Genomic DNA, 20,832 nt, shown 5'->3' on the forward strand with positions numbered 1-20,832 from the left:
CCTCTGTCCTCCACTCGTTACCCGTATTAATGGCACCTGTTTGAACTTGTTATCAGTATAAAAGACACCTGTCCACAACCTCAAACAGTCACACTCCAAATTCCACTATGGCCAAGACCAAAGAGCTGTCAAAGGACACCAGAAACAAAATTGTAGACCTGCACAAGGCTGGGAAGACTGAATCTGCAATAGGTAAGCAGCTTGGTTTGAAGAAATCAACTGTGGGAGCAATTATTAGGAAATGGAAGACATACAAGACCACTGATAATCTCCCTCGATCTGGGGCTCCACGCAAGATCTCAACCCGTGGGGTCAAAATGATCACAAGAACGGTGAGCAAAAATCCCAGAACCACACGGGGGGACCTGCAGAGAGCTGGGACCAAAGTAACAAAGCCTACCATCAGTAACACACTACGCCGCCAGGGGCTCAAATCCTGCAGTGCCAGACGTGTCCCCCTGCTTAAGCCAGTACATGTCCAGGCCCGTCTGAAGTTTACTAGAGAGCATTTGGATGATCCAGAAGAAGATTGGGAGAATGTCATATGGTCAGATGAAACCAAAATATAACTTTTTGGTAAAAACTCAACTCGTCGTGTTTGGAGGACAAAGAATGCTGACAAAGAACACCATACCTACTGTGAAGCATGGGGGTGGAAACATCATGCTTTGGGGCTGTTTTTCTGCAAAGGGACCAGGACGACTGATCCGTGTAAAGGAAAGAATGAATGGGGCCATGTATCGTGAGATTTTGAGTGAAAACCTCCTTCCATCAGCAAGGGCATTGAAGATGAAACGTGGCTGGGTCTTTCAGCATGACAATGATCCCAAACACACCGCCCGGGCAACGAAGGAGTGGCTTCGTAAGAAGCATTTCAAGGTCCTGGAGTGGCCTAGCCAGTCTCCAGATCTCAACCCCATAGAAAATCTTTGGAGGGAGTTGAAAGTCCGTGTTGCCCAGCAACAGCCCCAAAACATCATCTGCATGGAGGAATGGGCCAAAATACCAGCAACAGTGTGTGAAAACCTTGTGAAGACTTACAGAAAACGTTTGACCTCTGTCATTGCCAACAAAGGGTATACAACAAAGTATTGAGATAAACTTTTGTTATTGACCAAATACTTATATTCCACCATAATTTGCAAATAAATTCATAAAAAATCCTACAATGTGATTTTCTGGATTTTTTTTCTCATTTTGTCTGTTATAGTTAAAGTGTACCTATGATGAAAATTACAGGCCTCTCTCATCTTTTTAAGTGGGAGAACTTGCACAATTGGTGGCTGACTAAATACTTTTCTGCCCCACTGTAGCTCAATTTGCTAATAATCTAGTTTAGATCATTTCGTGCACGTGATACATACAACTTTGGAGGCGCCTTACTTCTTAGTTTCTTTGGAGCATCACTGATAGCAGAGAGCCTAGTCATGGATGCTTGAAAGATAAATACTTTTAATTAGGGCTAGGGGATCATCATTAAAGGAAGCCAGACTGCTGCAAAAGTCATTAACAATCTTAAATGAAATTTTTATTTTTATGATAGCCATTTACATGTATAATAAGAGTCAATGATTCTTGCAGCGGTGTGACAGAAACAGAGTGTAGCGAGAACTCATGTAAGACATCCCGTTTAAATGAGCCGGTGTTAGCTATTCATTTCTCCTAATGAACTGGGTTCTGTAGAGTGCCGAAAAGGGGGAAATATTTCACCATCTAAAATGTTATTATGCTCAATTTAAAACAAAAAAATCTATTGAAAAGGAGGACGTTCACTTTGTGGTTACTGATTATCGACATAGAAACTGTAAAACATAGTTGTCGTAGACAGTCAGTGCGTTATTTTGCTATGTTTACGCATGTTTATATTTCTGCCCCCACTCGTAACAGTCCATATGGGGTTGGATTCTTTAAAAATAGAAATGTTCAAATCAATCAAGATTTAAAAAAATAAACAAGTAGTCAAAGCGTACAGTAATTGTTTATTTGATAAAAGTCTGTGGTGCCTTAATGTCTGTAATTCAACTATGTTGCAATTCCCAGATAATCTGCTTCTCAAGTGATGAAACGTAGTCGGCCATATTTCTGAGACCTAGTGTAGTTAATTAGTGTAGATGATGGGAGTCTTCTCTTTCCCAAGCTTGTGGGCAGAACGTTTGTCTGCCTCCCCCCCCCACCCCTCTTTCACGGGTGCCTTACTGTCTACAATGATACCTCAGCACATACTGTAGCTTTCCCCTGAGATTAGCTGTGCTTTTCTCCCCTGCCTTGTCTACGTCAGCTTTAGTACCCCTGTCCAAAGGATACAGGTTTTGAATCGAAGAGCACTGCAAAAAGTTTCTTAGCTGTGCCTTTCCGGTGCCAGCACAATCAGAGTTTTGTGTTCTAGAAAGGTCCTTGACATTCTTTCATCCCACAATGGGGCCGCTAGATGCAGTGGGCTGGAATACATGACATCACTATCATTCTAAAACAAATCACCTGCATTCTCCCCTTTCTGCCCGTGTCTCTTTCTTCTCCCGGCCTGGCTCTGTTCAAGGCTGTTCAGAGAACTAACAGAAAGGAGGAGGAGAACCTTTGTTTTTTATTGCGCCCTCTTCCACTGGTAACTGGCCATAAAAATCGGAATGTATTCAAAACAAACAGCATCAATGGCGTTAAGTAAATAGGTGGACGTATGGAAGGGGAAAGGTATTCTGGATCCCTCCTCGGTCGCAGTCAGAAACTTAAACATCCTTCAGTTCAGCGCAGGCCTTCTCTCACACTCCCCCTCTCCTTACATGATTTATCAGGCCGAGAGAGACAGCGAGAAATCAGACTGGCTTTTTGACTCACATGACACTTTCAACTATAAAAATGGGTCTCTCTCTCTCTCTCCAATGGATGTGTAGCTGTCAGAAGCAATAGAAATGGCCCAAAAAGGATCTGTGCAAAGGCCCATAGAAGTGAGGTAGGTGTACGTGGTCTTAGCCTACCTCCTGCTGGAAATTCCCTCAGTCTCATTCCTTGGCCACACGCAGATAATAGGGACTGTTCAAGGTAAAGAGGGAACGAAAAGGGACAAAAAGGGACAAAAAGCAAATCCCCACTTGTGCTCCTTGAGTCATATCAAAAATATGCAGTGAAATTGGCTTACTAAAGGCTGCGAAAACCATAATGGCTGCATCCATGCGAACTCTCCCACTTTCCAGGAAAAAGAAACGTGAGGGAAAGAGGAAAAGAGAGCTTGATTAACATTCAGTAAATTAGAAATGACAACAAAAAGTAACTATTCATATATGCTGGTCTCTTAAACGCCAGAATTATATTTGTGGCTGTGGAAGAGGATTTTCTCTGGATTGCTCACAATACTCCAGTGTATCTTCAACAATATTGCTAAAGGACCATTTCCTTAGAGTGCAGCCTGGTTTGATGTCATTACTGAGAAGACAACGGCACTCCAAACCCCCTCATATGCAAATGAAAAATGTCTGGCATGTTTCTCCAACACACAGTCAAGCTTCATGTCAAGGGAAAGTTGAGTACTTTTCGTTCAAAAGAGTCCATTTTTTATTCTCTGAAGCTATTGGCTGTTTTTTATTTATCTGTTTGGTGCAGATGGAAACAGTCTCACTTCAAGCGAAAGAAACCGAAAAAACCCTCTCCTAATTATTGAAATGAAACCAACTATTAAAACACCAGATTTTTCACTCTGCACCAAAATATACGATATATATATTATATTTGTTGTTCCTGCATGTGATTCGTGAATGCTAATTCAATGACAAGTATTCAGGCAATGTTATATTCTGAAGATTTTACACAACTTGTCAGCTACTTTTCAAACTCATTTCCCCAAAAAATGTTTTCTGTTAAGTCCACGGTGCAAGAGACAGTAAAGGAGAGAGTTCCTCTATTCCCTTAATCCACTGATTTGTTTGTTTACCCCGTCATGGCAACACAGTATCCTTGAAACCATAGAAATCACATGGCTAGAACAAGGAGAAACAGAGAGCGAGACAAGAGCCATTTTTATTACCAGCCACTATCTTCTCGGAAGTACCTTGATTTAATTTTCAAAGACAGGACGGAAGGAAGGAGTCACAGAGGACTCCTTTAAGTTAATTGTCTGTGGACATGAACACCAACAAAAGTCCTCTTGTTCGCCGCTGCCCACACGGCAAGAGAATTTACCCACTAATGTCAAAAGTTGTTCTCTCCCTTGTTTATGAGCCTGTCTGTCAATCTGGGGTCCTTTATTTATGGCTGTCTTACCTGTGCCAGGACAAAATGCAAGTCTGCCCTTGGCGTTCCTACGACTATGCATTACGTTGATTGGCAATAGATTCTAAGCCCACAGTCCAGGATTTTATGCGAAAACCCCCTGTATAGTTTGTCATTTTTTCTGCCGCTTGTAGATTGTTAGTAGTGTCACAGTGAGGGAATAACAACTGCAAGGCCTTTTGTGCCAGGTTACTCCTCTCTGACTGTTCAGGTGGATGGGGCTGGCTTCTTGAATTAATCTTTCTTTCTGGCAACTCTCACTACCCCCGGAATGGCAGAGCAGCTTTCTTTCCCACTGCTCGTTGTTGTTTTTAAGGTAAATAAGGCTCTGTCTGGTCCTGATGATTAAGAATGCCACACAAAGCCTCGGCACAGTGCAACACAGCAAGCCCTTTATATCTCCGTACCTTCCTCTGAAGGCTTCATTGTGAGGCTTGGGTTTGCTTGGTACACTACAGCATTGAACTGAACTTCTCTTTTCCTTCTCTTCCCTACTCCCTCCCCTCCCCTCCTCCCTCCCCTCTTTTCTCCACAGATGAAATGAAAGATGATTATGACACTTTGGGGCCTGACGCCCCTCTTCAGACAGTTGGAAACGGTACGGGTGAGTTGATTTAATCCATTGTGAGGAGATTTGATGTACAGATGTAGGATCTTAATTTGATAACCCTGTTGCAGAAGAACTTTCCTGCAATGCAAGCATAGTCCTGGACCAGAATTAATTGAATTGTAATCCACATAATAATTCACATTTCCTGCTACTGCAGGATTATTTTTCTGCTGTAGCAAACTGTCTCAAATGAAGATCCTACATCTGTATTGTGTTGAAAGACGAGGCCGAGACCAACCACCCTTCCAATCCCTGTGTGGGTCGCTGTGTATCTGTGTGTCCGTGTAGAGCACTAGTGTCCCTGCATGGTCCTTTCTACACAAAACTGTGGAGCCTAATCCTACCTGCCATTTTTAATTAAGTAAACAAAGCTGATTTCCACCGACAAGCCTCTTGGGCATTAAGTTTTCCCTCCATGATATCATCCTGACCGCTGCTGACAACTGGCCTCGGCACCGTTTGGGTAAACACTCACCACATAAGGGGAATACTTCCTTAGGAATCTTCTATTCTTCTTTTTTTATTTATTTATATAGTTTGTTGATTTTGTGTGTGTGTGTGTGAGCACACACGTGTGTGCGAGTGTGCCTGTGCATGTGTGGTGACCTTTTTTGTGGAAATGTAGACATCGCAAATGTTTCTGTTAAGGCCGTGGAAACAATGTAGTGGCACTGCATTGGTAGAAAGAACCCACCATGGACTTACATGTGATTTCATTTAAGAAATGAAATTCGCAATCACGTCTTGCCACCTAAGAACTCTTTTATCCAGGTGATTTCCTCTATTACAGAGGATAAAGTCATTTTAAGGGAGGCATCACGAGGTTGAGCTTGTAGCTTGTTGGCAATACAGTGACATCCAAAATGACATTTCATTTGCAAAATCAAATTAGTCTAAATTTGATATTTTTTGATGTATTTTTATAACCTTAAGACATATTTGTTTAACGGTCAGTTGTGAATCCAATATAGAGATCTCAAGCATCCTCACAGTTTTGTGTCTCTAAAATGCATTAGATGATTCTCAAACGGTTCACACAAAGTCCTAATGAGAATGCAGGAAATTGAGCTGCCTAGTTAACAGTTGTTTCATACGATTTCAGACAAGCTCCTTTGGCACCAGTGACATTTTCATGCCACTTTTGACAACCAAATACACTACCTTGACCTTTCACAAATTGGACCCATAAAATAATCACTGCCATACAAATCACAATATAAAAATGTACCTTGGCTTGGACATGTCTAATTAAATAAGTAACTATCTAAATCCAGTCAAATCAAACCGTTTGCGTGACTTCCTGTAACATTTAGCATGACAATGTTATATGTGACGAGTTTTATAACAGTGATATGATAGGTGGGGGAAATAGAATATAGACTTGCCCCAGGTTGTCGGAATGCCGTATAGCATAGTTTGAAATGAACGTGAACCTTTGAGTGTCTATCATCTGCTGTTGACTAATGAAGGTTGCCGGGTTTTGATGAGCTTTGTTTACTTTTGGAGACACAGCTATCTCTACTCTGCAGCTTTCTGGATTCCCTAAAGAGAAGGGACTGGAGGATATGAGAAAACGCACAATGTGTGACTTCAGCAATTTCTGAAAGACAGCTTCAGAAAGTGTTTTAAGGACTATGGTTTAAAGCTTCTTTTTTTTGTGCAACGTTGTTGTTTGTCCTCAGTAATCTGTTCCACAGCCGATCCACTAACCAGAGACATTTTATTGACCCCTTGTCAATACACGGGGAATTTGATTGTGCTGTTGCTACACAATGTGTAAATAAAATGTTGTTTTCGAGAGGCTTAAAAACCCAGAGGCTTAATTAAATAGATATAATCTCAAAGATCCAAAATGGTAAAATACAAATTCTTTTCATTTCACTTATGAAGGAAAATTAGAAGTCATTTGACCAGTTTGAATTGTGTTCCCACCATTTATTGTGTAACTGGTAATACGATTCAAGGAAATACAATATGTTTATCTGAAATACTTTCCCACGATTTAAGGTGGTGCTTTTCTAAGATGAACTCATATTTCTTGTTTTAGTGGCTGTTGCGTGACAAGATAACACAGTAATTCAGATGTATTCTCCCACAACTACTACCTTAATGTCTGTTGTGGAGTTTCTTCATCCCATTTAGACCCGACACGTTCTCAGTATTGCTGTAACACACATTTCTCTTGGGGAGTGAAGAATCCAATTTCTCAAAACCCATCTCTCTCTCTCTCTCTCTCTCTCTCTCTCTCTCCCTCCCTCCTACTTCTCTCTTTCTCTTCTTCTTTTCAGTTAAGAATGTTGTTGATTGCACTTCAGAGTTTGAGGAGTTCTTCGCTAAGCGTAGTAAGCTCCAGGAGGAGAGCCTGAGCGAGAGCCACGTGGTCAGCATCGCTGAGTACCTGCAGCGGGGCGACACTGCCATCATTTACCCAGAAGCACCCGAGGGAGAGGAGCTGTCCCGTCTGGGCACGCCCGAAGCGCCTGAAATAAACGGCCAGGAGGAAAATGGTAAGAGTCCAGAGACTAGCCAGGGAGGGCAAGAACAGAACCGGGGACAGGGGCTGTATGTATGAAGCATCTCAGAGTAGGAGTGCTGATTTAGGTTCAATTTGGCCTTTTAGATCACAAAGAATAAGACTACATGGACAGGGGTGAGCTGGGGCCATATGTTTGAAATGTTTTAGAGTAGGAGTGCTGATCTAGGATCAGTGTTGCCTTTTAGACCACAATGAATAAGATTACATAGACATGGGGGAGCTGATCCTGGATCAGCGCTCCTCCTTTGAGACTCTAACCCAACGCAGCAGTGGTGTGGCTGGACTCTTCTTGGTCTCTGTGGCTCTGTGTCATGGGCAGCTGTTGGTCTCACAGATTCTTCACTGGATGCCTCTGTGTTTACCTTCGGTCCTCCAGTCTTTAAGCAGCAGCAGCTGCCAGAGGTCTGAAATAAGATAGTACACCTCTCAGACCCCGGGGGAACAGGGATTGAATTAGAATGGATTTATGATACGTACTTCAGAAATGATGAAAGTGTGGGAAAAATGGTATTAAATAAGCCACTTAAAAGCAATTAGGCGTGGGGACTATGGTTAAGGGGAGCAAGGAAGGACGAGGGGGGAGGGTGGGTGAGGTAGTGTTCTTAAAAACCAGGTCAAGGTGCTTTATTTCAGACTGACATTTGTAAGATATCAGTGTAAAACAGTGTAAGATTAGATATCATGTTTCATTTTTGTCTTGAATCAAAAGTCAAAGAAACACAATTACTTAAGCTAAAAGTATGTTAAGCAACACATTCTAAAGTGTATAGGTCAATTAAAAGCTAATTCAATTTAGTATGTGTGAATTTTCACGTGTGTCTTAGTATGTGATATAAGAAAAGGGGGGTGGGGGGGGGGTCTGTGTGTGTGTGCGTGTGTGTGTGTATGTGTGTATGTGTGCATGTGTGTCAGGGCATGGATGCCAGCCTGAGACGACGGCACTCTGTAGAGCAGATTGCAGTGATACCTCCCATACCATTCCGGGCAGTACGCCCATTAGCTGCCATTGATTTGCTGACCTTTTGGACTGCTTTCTCCCCTCCTCCCCCCCTCCCTTTTCCCCCCCGTCTCCCTTACCCAGACCTGCCACCTGGAACTCCAGATGCTTTCGCCCAACTGTTGACCTGCCCCTACTGCGACCGGGGCTACAAGCGCTTGACATCGCTCAAGGAGCACATCAAGTACCGCCACGAGAAGAACGAGGAGAACTTCGCCTGCCCCCTGTGTAACTACACGTTTGCCTACCGCACTCAGCTTGAGCGACATATGGCCACGCACAAGCCCGACAGAGATCAGGTGAGGATCATGTGCCCTCGTTTTTTGTTGTCGTTGTTGTTGTTGTTGCCGTTTTCAATCCCTTTATTATTTCTCTCCCCTTCCCGTTCCCCTCACTTACTTCGTTTCTAATGTGCTACGATCCCTTGGAGGAAAATATATCATTTTGATTGGCAATCATTATGAATTTTTCATGGCATTTTGGAGATGCAGATCTTTTAATGGTAATAACTTTAATTGAGGCCCTAAATGGTTTTTTGATGGCCCCGTCTGATATGATTTTGCGGTCTTATGTTCACGATCAAATGATTATGTTAATTTCCAATTTAGACATTTTATCTGCTCCTTAATTTCACTTCAACTAGTAGATTTTATGTTCTTTAAAATCAAGCATTTCCTTCATGCAGTACTAAACTCAGCAAAAAAAGAAATGTGTCTTTTTCAGGACCCTGTCTTTCAAAGATAAATCTTAAAAATCCAAATAACTTCACAGATCTTCATTGTAAAGGGTTTAAACACTGTTTCCCATGCTTGTTCAATGAACCATAAACAATTAATGAACATGCACCTGTGTCGTTAAGACTCTAACAGCTTACAGACGGTAGGCAATTAAGGTAACAGTTATGAAAACTTAGGACACTAAAGAGGCCTTTCTACGGACTCTGAAAAAACACCAAAAGAAAGATGCCCAGGGTCCCTGCTCATCTGCGTGAACATGCCTTAGGCATGCTGCAAGGAGGCTTGAGGACTGCAGATGTGGCCAGGGCAATAACTTGCAATGTCCGTACTGTGAGACACCTAAGACAGCGCTACAGGGAGACAGGATGGACAGCTGATCGTCCTTGCAGTGACAGACCACGTGTAACAACACCTGCACAGGATCGGTACATCCGAACATCACACCTGCGGGACAGGTACAGGATGGCAACAACAACTGATCGAGTTACACCAGGAACGCACAATCCCTCCATCAGTGCTCAGACTGTCCGCAATAGGCTGAGAGAGGCTGGACTGAGGGCTTGTAGGCCTGTTGTAAGGTAGGTCTTCACCAGACATCACTGGCATTAACGTTGCCTATGGGCACAAACCCACCATACAGGACTGCCAAAAAACTGCGGTTTTGTCTCACCAGGGGTGATGGTTGGATTCGTGTTTATCGTCGAAAGAATGAGCGTTATACCGAGACCTGTACTCTGGAGCGGGATCGATTTGGAGGTGGAGGGTCCGTCATGGTCTGGGGCGGTGTATCACAGCATCATCGGATTGAGCCTTTTGTCACTGCAGGCAATCTCAACGCTGCGCGTTACAGGGAAGACATCCTCTTCCCTGATGTGGTCCCCTTCCTGCAGGCTCATCCTGACATGACCCTCCAGCATGACAATGCCACCAGCAATACTGCTCGTTCTGTGTGTGATTTCCTGCAAAACAGGAATGTTAGTGTTGCCAATGCCAGCAAAGAGCCCGGATCTCAATCCCATTGAGCACGCCTGGGACCTGTTGGATCGGAGGGTGAGGGCGAGGGCCATTCCCCCCAGAAATGTCCGGGAACTTGCAGGTGCCTTGATGGAATAGTGGGGTAACTGGCAAATCTGGTGCTGTCCATGAGGAGGGGACGCACTGCAGTACTTAATGCAGCTGGTGGCCACACCAGATACTGACTGTTACTTTTGATTTTGAACCCCCCTTTGTTCAGGGACACAGTATTCCATTTCTGTTCGCCCCATGTCTGTGGAACTTGTTCACTTGTTCACTATGTCTCAGTTGTTGAATCTTGTTATGTTCATACAAATATTTACACATGTTAAGTTTGAAGAAAATAAACGCAGTTGACAGTGAGAGGACGTTTCTTTTTTGGCTGAGTTTATGTCAGTTCAACATGTACACTTATTATTGAGTCTCACTCACTCGCAATTTTTTTTTTTTTAGATAAACTAACCTGGGAATTTGTTGACAATTTGCATGCATCACATCCAACTTCCTGTGTGGAAGAAATAAGCCTAGTCATAGATGTTGCATTTGCTTGCCATCCGTGTTTAAAAAAAGAAGTGAATCTGAACAAAGCAATAGTGACAATTGAAGTCCTCTTGGGGTAAAAAAAAAAAAAAAGAAAGATAAAATGTGTTGTGCAGTTAGTGAATAGTCGTGTCATCGCTTACAGGCAAGCCCTAATCCCATGTTCCATGAGAACTGTCTCTACCTAGGAAAAGATGCCCTCGCCATAAACACCACAAACAAATCTAAAATAACCTGTAACACTCCTTATCCAATTAACCAATCAAGAGAAAATATGTCATTAATACACGCCAATAATATTTGAATACCCAGCCCATGCGCCCCGCCCACAACATCCAACATCCCATCCCTAACCTTCCCTGAGTCATGTAGGATAGCATGTCCCCCTCCGCCAAAAACACATTTGCTGGTGTTGGTGCCATTGACAATTAGGATTAGAGAATGATTGTATCTTATTGGCACAACTAAAGTTTACTGCGGTCCTCAGAGGGAAGCAGGGGGAGCCAAAGCAGCTGTTGCTGTTTGTTTATGCAACTCAGCAACGTACGAGCGGTGGGGTCCCTGACTGGCGCTTGGCGGCCCCACCGACAGACAGACCCACTCCTGCTCGATCTTTGAAGGTTGCTGCCGTTTGAACAATCCTCCCTGTGTCCTCCCTTACGCCATCTGTCTCCCCAGGAATGTGGGTAGAGTCAGCACACCCCAGCAGTTGTCAGGCTGGATCAGGACGCTGGCTGCTTCTTCCTGCTATGCCTGCCTTGGTAGCAAGTGCTGCTGAGAGATCTTTTGTATTGCCTAAGCATTTAACGTGTTCACCTCCGACTCAGAATTAATTGTGCACGTCTGGTGTGCCTCCCGTTTACACGTACGTTGTTATTGTTGTTGTTGTTACTATTACATTTGGATTTTGAAACAGGCAGAGGCCTCCCCCTCTTTGAATTGCAAATTTGAGGGGCCGCAACTGATGTTTACCTTTGAACAGAGAATCAAGGCCTAGTCCCATCCTATAGTCTGAGATTATTAAAGAGACGTTTGAGGATTCAAATGATTAGGGGAAATCTGTTCCAATTAAGACATTTCAATATTTATGGAAATGTGTTGTTTCTTCATGTAAAATTACTGTTGTTTGCAGGTATGTGAAATACAGGGAAGGACTTCTTGTGAAATAGTCAGAATATCTTTCGAGTGATTACCCCAAATGAATAAAAGCAGATCAGATTGCTTGTTTCTAATGAGGGGGAAACTATATTAAAAAAAGAGACCCTTTCATTTATTTTATTTTATTGGCTGCCAAATTCTAAAGGCATGCTTCCTTGGCTCGAGAGCCAGGAAATGAAAAGGTATGTGATTCCCTCTGTTATCGGCGCCACTCTTGTACTCTCTCGTTGGAGTTGGAAGTAGAAAGAGGCAAGATGGGCTGTGTAGCAATGTAAGACATTTGGCTTGTCGGTCGATTGCACCGAGGGCTGATTGCGATTGTTTAGTGAACAATTTTCCCCCTGTAATGTTGTTAGTGGAACTTATGTAAATACCTGCTTCTTTCTCTATAGCACCAACTACTGAACCAGGGGGCTGGCAACCGCAAGTTCAAATGCACAGAATGTGGCAAGGCCTTCAAATACAAGCACCATCTGAAGGAACACCTGCGGATTCACAGTGGTGGGTAGCAAGGGGGCCTGTGCACTCCGCTTTGAATATGCATAACCTTGATTTAAGGCTGTGGTGAACTTCACAGGTTGTACAAAAATCGATTGCGTTTTTCTTTTCTCTCTCCCACTGTTCCAATGGATAACTTGAGCTACTTTGTTTCCTTCTATCTGCCAATCTCACAATTGAGCTGTTCAGTGTTTACACTTTAGTTTGGCATAATTAAAGGTGTTCATTGTTGATACATTTTTCCTGAGCCCACTTATATTTAATCATTGAGAATATGTGTGTTCCTTATGCCATTCTAAATACGCTCATGGCAGATTTTTTAAGTATACATTGTTGTCTCTTTTCAGGTGAGAAGCCATACGAATGCCCAAACTGCAAGAAGCGCTTCTCCCACTCAGGCTCCTACAGCTCTCACATCAGCAGCAAGAAGTGCATCGGCCTTATAGCAGTCAACGGGAGGATGCGCAACAACATGAAGACAGGCTCTTCCCCTACATCAGCCTCGTCCTCCCCCACTAACACCGCCATCACCCAGCTGAGACACAAGCTAGAGAACGGAAACGGAAACGGCAAGCTCCTGGGCCACCATCAGGACCAGAACAACCACCACCTGAACATCAAAACAGAACCACTAGACTTCAACGACTACAAACTCATGATGGCCTCCCATGGCTTCAGCGCACCTGCGCCCTTCATGAACGGAGGGATGGGGGGAAATAGCAGCCCGCTAGGGATCCACTGCTCAGCCCAGAGCCCCATGCAGCACCTGGGGATGGGGATCGAACAACAGCTCCTGGGCTACCCGTCCCTGAGCAACAACCTGAGCGAGGTCCAGAAGGTGCTCCAGATCGTGGACAACACTGTGTGCAGGCAGAAGATGGACTGCAAACCGGAGGAGATCTCCAGGCTCAAGGCTTACATGAAGGAGCTCGGGAACCAGATCGAGGAGCAGAAACAGGGACTGACGTCACAGGGGGGTCACCAGATTGGTCTGCCAGTCATCAGCCATAACGGTGCCACTAAAAGCATCATCGACTACACATTAGAAAAAGTGAACGAAGCCAAAGCTTGTCTCCAGAGCTTGACCACGGACTCAAAGAGACAAATTAGCACTATCAAACGCGAGAAATCCAACCACATGCTAGATTTAGGTACAGAGGATAAGATGCATGAGAATAACATTATGTTTACACCCTTTGCTTGCCAATACTGCAAAGAAGCCTTCCCAGGTCCAATTCCCTTGCATCAGCATGAACGTTACCTGTGTAAAATGAATGAGGAGATCAAGACAGTTCTCCAGACTAGCGAGAACCTTATGCCCACAAAACAGGGGATGTTTACAGAGAAGCATGCCCTCCTGCTCTCGTCCATGCTGTCTGAGAAAAGCCCCATCAACCCGTACAAGGACCACATGTCAGTGCTCAAGGCCTACTTCGCTATGAACATGGAGCCCAATTCAGAGGAACTACTGAAGATCTCCATAGCAGTCGGCCTTCCTCAGGAATTCGTCAAAGAGTGGTTCGAGCAGAGGAAAGTTTACCAGTACGGCACCCCAAGAACTCCACCATTAGAACAACAACGGAACAACCATGCAGATATGGTTCTAGTCGCAAACAACCACAACCACACTCCCTCTAAAGACTCAATGGCAGCGAGATCCCCAGTGTCCCTGATCAAGTCTAATAACCGTGACCGCAACCGTGACCACCATATCACGTCCCCCTCCATTGCAGAGCTCCATAACAACGTCAACAACTGTGAGAACCAGCTCAGACTCATGAAAGCTAACACGTTCAGTGGACACACCAAACACATGGGTGACCACTCCAAATTGGACCACCAGTCAAGGAGCAGCACACCTTCTCCTTTGAACCTTTCCTCCACATCTTCCAAAAACTCCCAGAGTAGCTCATATACTCCAAACAGCCTGATGTCTGAGGACCTGAACCTCAACATGAACCTGTCTGAACAACCACTGGATCTGTCACTGCCAAAGCTCATGAAGGAGCCCAAACATGCCATGACCGTGAAGAGCAGACCTAAACTAAATGGTATTAACCACCATGACCACTCCAGTGTTCCCTCCCCACGAGAACACTTCGAAGAGCCACTTAACCTGGCCTATCTCAAGAAGGAGTTTGAAGCCAGAGGCCAGAACCACCACAATGGAGACCTCAACAAAAGCACCAGCCCCTTGTTCGGGATGAACCCCTTCGGTGCCAAACCTATGTACACGTCGCTTCCGCAACAGAGCGCATTCCCACCGGCCACCTTCATGTCTCCGATGCAGGCCAGCATGCCTGGGCTGAGGCCGTACCCAGGGCTGGATCAGATGGGCTTCCTACCACACATGGCCTACACTTATGCAACAGGAGCAGCTACCTTTGCTGAGATGCAGCAGCAGCAGAGGAGAAAATACCAGCGAAAGCCTGGTTTCCAGGTAAATAGATAAGCCGCTTGTGGTTTAGTTTCTAAGCCTCAGGTTTATCCTCTCTCTCTCCATCTTTACCCTCTCTCTCTCTCCATCTTTACCTTCTCTCTCTCTCTCTCTCTCTCTCTCTCTCTCTCTCTCTCTCTCTCTCTCTCTCTCTGTCTCCTCTCAAATTCTATAAAATGATCTGCTCATTGTGCCACTAATTAAAAGGTACTCTAATGAGCTCAAATGCTCACCTGCAGCACATTGAACCAGAGAGAAAACACAGTCAGGTAGATAACCAGCTGTCAAACGCTCCTGGAGTTGTTCAGTTCTCCAAGCAGACGTCATTAGCGATATCAGTACATAATTGCTGTTTCAGAGGAGGTTATGATGTGGGGGATTCAGTTGTTGCCAGACTCCACCGTGAATTGTCCTTACCGCAGAGTGCAGGCAGCATCACATCTCCAGCTGTTCAGTGTAGTCTATTCCAGAGTAAAACATAGACTACGTACCCTTTAAAATCAATCTGTCTCAGCCTAGTTTATTTTTTATTTTTTGTTCCTTAGGTATTTTTTTTTGTGTGAATTGTGTGAGGGACAACGTGTATGTGATCTGTGCAATAGGCAAAGGGTAAGCCCTGGAGCTGCACACAGCACCGAGGATCTGACTCCAACTCCAATTCTCTGCCACTGTCTTGTATTTTATTTTAAAGAGAGTTGCCCTCTAAAGCCAAAATGAGTTTCTACATGCAGATTAATAATGCACAGGTTCCATGTTCATTCCCACTGAATGCTGAAGGCTGTTTAACATAGAGGGAACCATTTTGATAAAAAAAAAAGTATTAATAATGTTTCCTATTCTAAGTTATTAAATTAGATTTTTTAAAATACAGCTACGGGCATTTAGCTCAAATTGATTGCGGAACGATAGTAGCTCTGTTCTTTAAAAACAGTGTAAGAAAGAAAGTGTCCCTGCCAAAGGAGTCATTGTCAGACCAGAGCGAGCACTTCTTAATGAGAGCAGTGGTGCCTCTCAATATTGGTCATTTAGAACACCTCTTGATTTAATCATTATGAGTTGGAAATGAGAAGAATATGACAATATGCCCCGCAAAGGGCATTCTCTTATTATTATGACCTTCTAATGTAATAATACTTTCCCCCATTCATTTAAGTTTAAGCCTATCGGGTTAATCTTCCCTTATGAAGAACAGATACATATGGAATGAAAACTCTTTCATGTATAAAATTAGACTGATTCAAATATATGGAGGACAGATTTAAAAAATGTAAAATAATGAAAATAAAATACAACATTCAGGGTAAATTGTCAACCATTACAGTGTAGTCTGCCTTTTATATTTACACCTGCGCTCTCTATTGGAGTGTTAGTAATTAGGTCAAAAAACTTCCATTCAGTCTTTCATTGAGGCAAACATCAGGAGGTCCTGTACCTAAATGTAGTTGACATGTGTGGATTGATAAATGTGTCATTTTCTAGGGGGAGCTGCTAGACGGAACAGCCGATTACATGTCAGGACTGGATGACATGACCGATTCAGACTCCTGTCTGTCCAGGAAGAAGATTAAGAAGACAGAAAGTGGTATGTACGCGTGTGACTTGTGCGACAAAACATTCCAGAAGAGCAGTTCCCTCCTAAGACACAAATATGAACACACAGGTATATACTGTTCTGGAACACTTATTTTACCCCGTTGCTTTCATTTCTAATGTTTTGTGTTACTTAACCCTTTCAATTGTTTTATTTTGTTCATTCCCCACTTCTTTCCTGCTTTGTTCTTTTTCAGTTGTAATGTAAATCGAGACCTAACCTTGTTTCTTCATTGACAGGGGTGAGGAGATATACTTACCTAAATATGTAGAGCAAAACATGACATTATTAGGGTTATGCCAGAAATACCTTTCTCTGAATATTACAAGCTCCATACTTAAATCAGAATGTGGCAGAAAGAGCCTAACTAAATGTTGTGTCATTGCTTTGCATAATGCATGAGGGCACTGTCTGAGGTAAATGTCAACCTTGGCCATTTCAAAATTATATCCATCACATGCTACTTTATTAACCCTATTATTATTTACAAAACACACTAAGCGTACCCACATATATAACGAGTAAAGAGACAGAGACAGACTGCTGAAAGTGTCACTTGACCAAACCGGTCTTTTATTGACTCTCACTCTAATCAGTGATAGGTCGGTTTAACCCGTTGAACATTTATGTGTTGATGATATTTTTATTTATTTATTACACTTCTCACAATGAAACGCTTTCACTAAGTTGAATCATTCTTTAAACACGTGACTACCTGCAGCACGTAGCAGGATACCGCATGCTTTATGTCGCATGCCGGTTTATCTAGTTGTGGTATTAGGAGGTGTGTGTTGCAAGTATAGCAGTTATGGAAGGCATCCCAGGGCTATTTGTGGCTAGGAATTGGCCAGATGTGTTGGGGTCTGTGCTTGGTGGCACAAGTGGCGTCACGAGAAGATTGAAATGCCAAAGGAGAAACTCTATCTTTTGATTTGTGTCAGATAGACTGTTATATTTCCGGATGTGCTGAGGTGTAGTAAATTCAAAAAGGGGGTGCAACTGTCCCACACTCCCCACCCCATGATATACACCATGACCAGCTATCATTGCTGGCTGCTGGGAGAGTTTTTATTTAGCCAGATCATTTTGGTAGCATGATGTAATGAAATTTCACTCCATCAATGTAGGGCGGCTCGAGTTTCTCGTCTCACACTTCTGCGTTCAGGGTATCCCATCTTACACGGGGAGCAGAGTAGAGTGGAGTCCCAAAAATAATTGAGGGACAGAGGCGTCTAGAAACTAGAATTATTCTACGGAGATTACCAGGGATAGGAGTCTCTTGTTCAATTCTCATCTCCTGTTTGTTTATTTATTTGCCACAGCTTTCTGTTTGTTAAGTGTTTGTGATTCTGTTCCTCCATGCTTTAGCGATAGGAGGGAATTTCATAGTGTAAACACATGACAGACCCTGTGGTTTATATTAAGCTGTTTGTCTTCTCATTTGGAATAAACAACTAAACGATGACAAAGTTAGCATTGATATTGTAATGATAGTTCAAGTTGCTTCATACCATTCGAATCATCGGAATGTACTTTAAGTTTGTGTTTGTTTCTCCTCCTGATGCTTTTAATTGTGTTAAATGTAGTAACAACGTGGAGAGCGGGGAAACTCATGTCTGCTTTCCTCTCCCTTTTGTGTCTCCTCAGGTAAACGGCCACATCAGTGTCAAATCTGCAAGAAGGCATTCAAACACAAGCATCACCTTATAGAACATTCACGACTGCACTCGGGCGAGAAACCGTACCAGTGTGACAAGTGTGGGAAACGCTTCTCTCACTCGGGCTCCTACTCCCAGCACATGAACCACCGTTACTCTTACTGCAAGAGGGAGGCCGAGGAGAGGGAGGCGGCCGAGAGAGAGGCCCGGGAGAAGGGCCACCTAGAGCCCACAGAGCTACTATTGAGCCGGGCCTACTTACAGGGCATGACTCCTCAGGGCTACCCCGACCTGGAGGACCGCGAGGGCATTCTGAGGGAAGGAGGGATGAACGGAGGCATGAGAGATCGTCAGAAGGAAGTTGAAGGAACGTACGCGAAAATAGGACGTAGGGAAGAGGACTTTGAGGAGGAGGAAGAGGAGAGCGAGAACAAGAGCATGGACACAGATCCAGACATGTTGAGGGATGAGGAGGAGAACGGCGAGCACTCGATGGACGATAGTTCGTTGGACGGGAAAACAGAAACCAAATCGGATCACGAGGACAATATGGAGGATGGCATGTAATAAAACTACTGCATTTAAAAAGCTCCCCATCTTACTTTTCTGTTCATTATTGTTACCTGCTTGCTTTTAACGCTGCTGTGTTGAAGCTGTACATGCACGTGCCTGGAAGCTTCTAGGAAGCTTTGTATTGAAGGACTCAAAGGGTGGTGGTTGTATATGTCTGCCCAAGGAGACATTGATTTGAAGTTTGATTTTGGGGTGGGGTGGGGTGGGGGGGGGGAGAAGAGGCTGCATTATGCAAAAATGAAAAATGAATAAATTAATACATTTAAAATATTGTACAGTATTAAGGCCTAAAAATATGTGTGGTGCTAACATCCTAAAAACTCTGTGTTCCATAGTCTTTATAGCACAAACTAGTGACTTGTACAAATTGCACTTCGCTTCTATAATCACTACAAAAATGATAAAAAAGTATTGCCTATGTATATATTTATACAGTGTTGAAAAAAGCAGTAGTCTCCACACTACAGTCCATCTGTTTTATTACTTATCTTTCACTTAATGTGTTGTCTATAGTTTTGCCCTGTCGTCAGGCCAGCTAGCCACACAGTTTTAGGCCTCTGAATTTCTCTGTGAAGGAACTTAACAGATATTACCTGTTTGATTTTAAGATAATGAAGTCTTAAAGAGACCTTGAAATGAAGGGAACATGGTTTGACAGTACAGTACAGTAGATGGAAGGATCGTGTGAACAATTAAGGAGAAAGCCTTTGTAAGGTGTTTTTGATAAGAAAAAGCCTTATATGCAAACCTTTTAATCTGTGTGTTTCTGCAAGTGCCATCCTTGTATTGTGTGAAAGGAGGGTGACACATGTTACCTCTTCACCAGCTTCGATATTAAGAGATAGCTCACCTTGATCTTTGAAGCACCCATGTCAGTATTAGTACACTAGGCAGCAGTTCCTTAGTTTACATATGTCTGTGCAATTTTCAGGTTTATGTCATTAACTTTTGTCAGTATTACACCAAACAATTTTTTTAAACAACAAAATTGCATTCATTTTGTTTGTAGGTTGAATAACATTTTATTTATGTGGCCCATTTTATATTTCCTAATTTTATTTATTTCATACTGTAGTGTACAGTATTATAGTTCTTCAATATATAGATATATTTTAGTAAAAATGAACTTGGCGTTGATCATTGGGGCAAATTTTACGTAAAGAGAGCATTTATTGTGTTTTGAAACATTAATTGTGAAATGCAAATTTTCAACTATATTATTTTGTTTTATTTCCTTTATTTTCCAATTACTGGAAATTCCAAATTTGGGAACTTTTATACAATATTGTGAAAACACTGTATTTTTAACTAAAAAAATTCCACTTTCTTCATCTTTTTTTTTTGCTAAAAAAATGAAGAGGGACTGTTAAGATACAATGTATGATACCATGACTGAAGAAAATCTTTCCTGAAATGTCTTTGTAAAAGTATTATTGAATTTTTAATTTGTAATTTCTCTTGGAAATGCTCGAATAAAAGTAGCCAAATTACAGAACACAAATGCCTTATGTTCAACTTTTTTCCCATGCTTTTGTAGCAGTGCCACATAACTACACCTGTCACTCAAAAAAAAAGTTGTCTGAAAGTAAAAGACCCACATTCCCCCAAAATGGGGAGTTTTCCTAGTACTATTTTAACTTTTTACACACGGAATCACACAATAATTCATTATTTTTATAATTATTTTCAAACGTTTTATAACATTCAATAGACAATGATTATTGACAGTCATACTACCATGACAGAAAAAAGCAAAGAAACAAATTAAGTCATTCAAATGAAAGGTGGATACCAGCTAAAAGTACTTTCGTGTGAAGATAACCGCTCACACTGCATATGCAGATTCAAAGTAACATCAAAAGGCTAAGATGAAAGGGAAAAGGTTGAGCAATGCCAAACACAGAACATGCTTTGCATATTCCAATTTTCATATTGATCCTGATGCCATCTGATCGTTCGGTGCTGTCTCACAGATAAAAGGGGAGGAGGTCTTAAATGATTAGCCATTGAATTTCACCACGGACTGTTAACTTTTGGGATGATTTAGAATGCGACGCTTCCACAGAGATCAGAGGTCAGGAGAAGACACCTTCAAGGAGGAGGATAGAACACTCCAGGTGAAATGTATTTGACACATTCTAGTAACCTTCTGCACCACAATAAGGAAGATCATGACGTCAGAAGGGAAGTTGTACTTGTACTGTGATTTGTTAGCCCAGTCAA

At 42.7% G+C, this 20,832-nt stretch overlaps 1 protein-coding gene across 6 annotated transcripts in view; it reads left to right on the forward strand.

The window, feature by feature from the left end:
• Positions 1-20,104, forward strand: part of LOC109906779 (zinc finger E-box-binding homeobox 2) — an 80,926-nt gene extending 60,822 nt beyond the window's left edge. For 3 of the 6 annotated variants that reach the window (XM_031792354.1, XM_031792355.1, XM_031792356.1), the window contains 7 exons: positions 4,796-4,864; positions 7,159-7,377; positions 8,488-8,702; positions 12,245-12,353; positions 12,698-14,790; positions 16,267-16,447; positions 18,026-20,104. In XM_031792354.1, the coding sequence (XP_031648214.1) occupies positions 4,796-4,864; positions 7,159-7,377; positions 8,488-8,702; positions 12,245-12,353; positions 12,698-14,790; positions 16,267-16,447; positions 18,026-18,603 (3,464 nt within the window). In that variant the 3' untranslated portion in view covers positions 18,604-20,104. The remainder of the gene's footprint in view (positions 1-4,795; positions 4,865-7,158; positions 7,378-8,487; positions 8,703-12,244; positions 12,354-12,697; positions 14,791-16,266; positions 16,448-18,025) is intronic. The other 3 variants (XM_031792358.1, XM_031792359.1, XM_031792357.1) reach the window with 2 other exon arrangements.
• The last annotated feature ends 728 nt before the right edge of the window (positions 20,105-20,832 follow it).

The sequence above is a fragment of the Oncorhynchus kisutch genome, linkage group LG16 (assembly GCF_002021735.2).
Source record: "Oncorhynchus kisutch isolate 150728-3 linkage group LG16, Okis_V2, whole genome shotgun sequence".
NCBI classification, from domain to species: domain Eukaryota; kingdom Metazoa; phylum Chordata; class Actinopteri; order Salmoniformes; family Salmonidae; genus Oncorhynchus; species Oncorhynchus kisutch.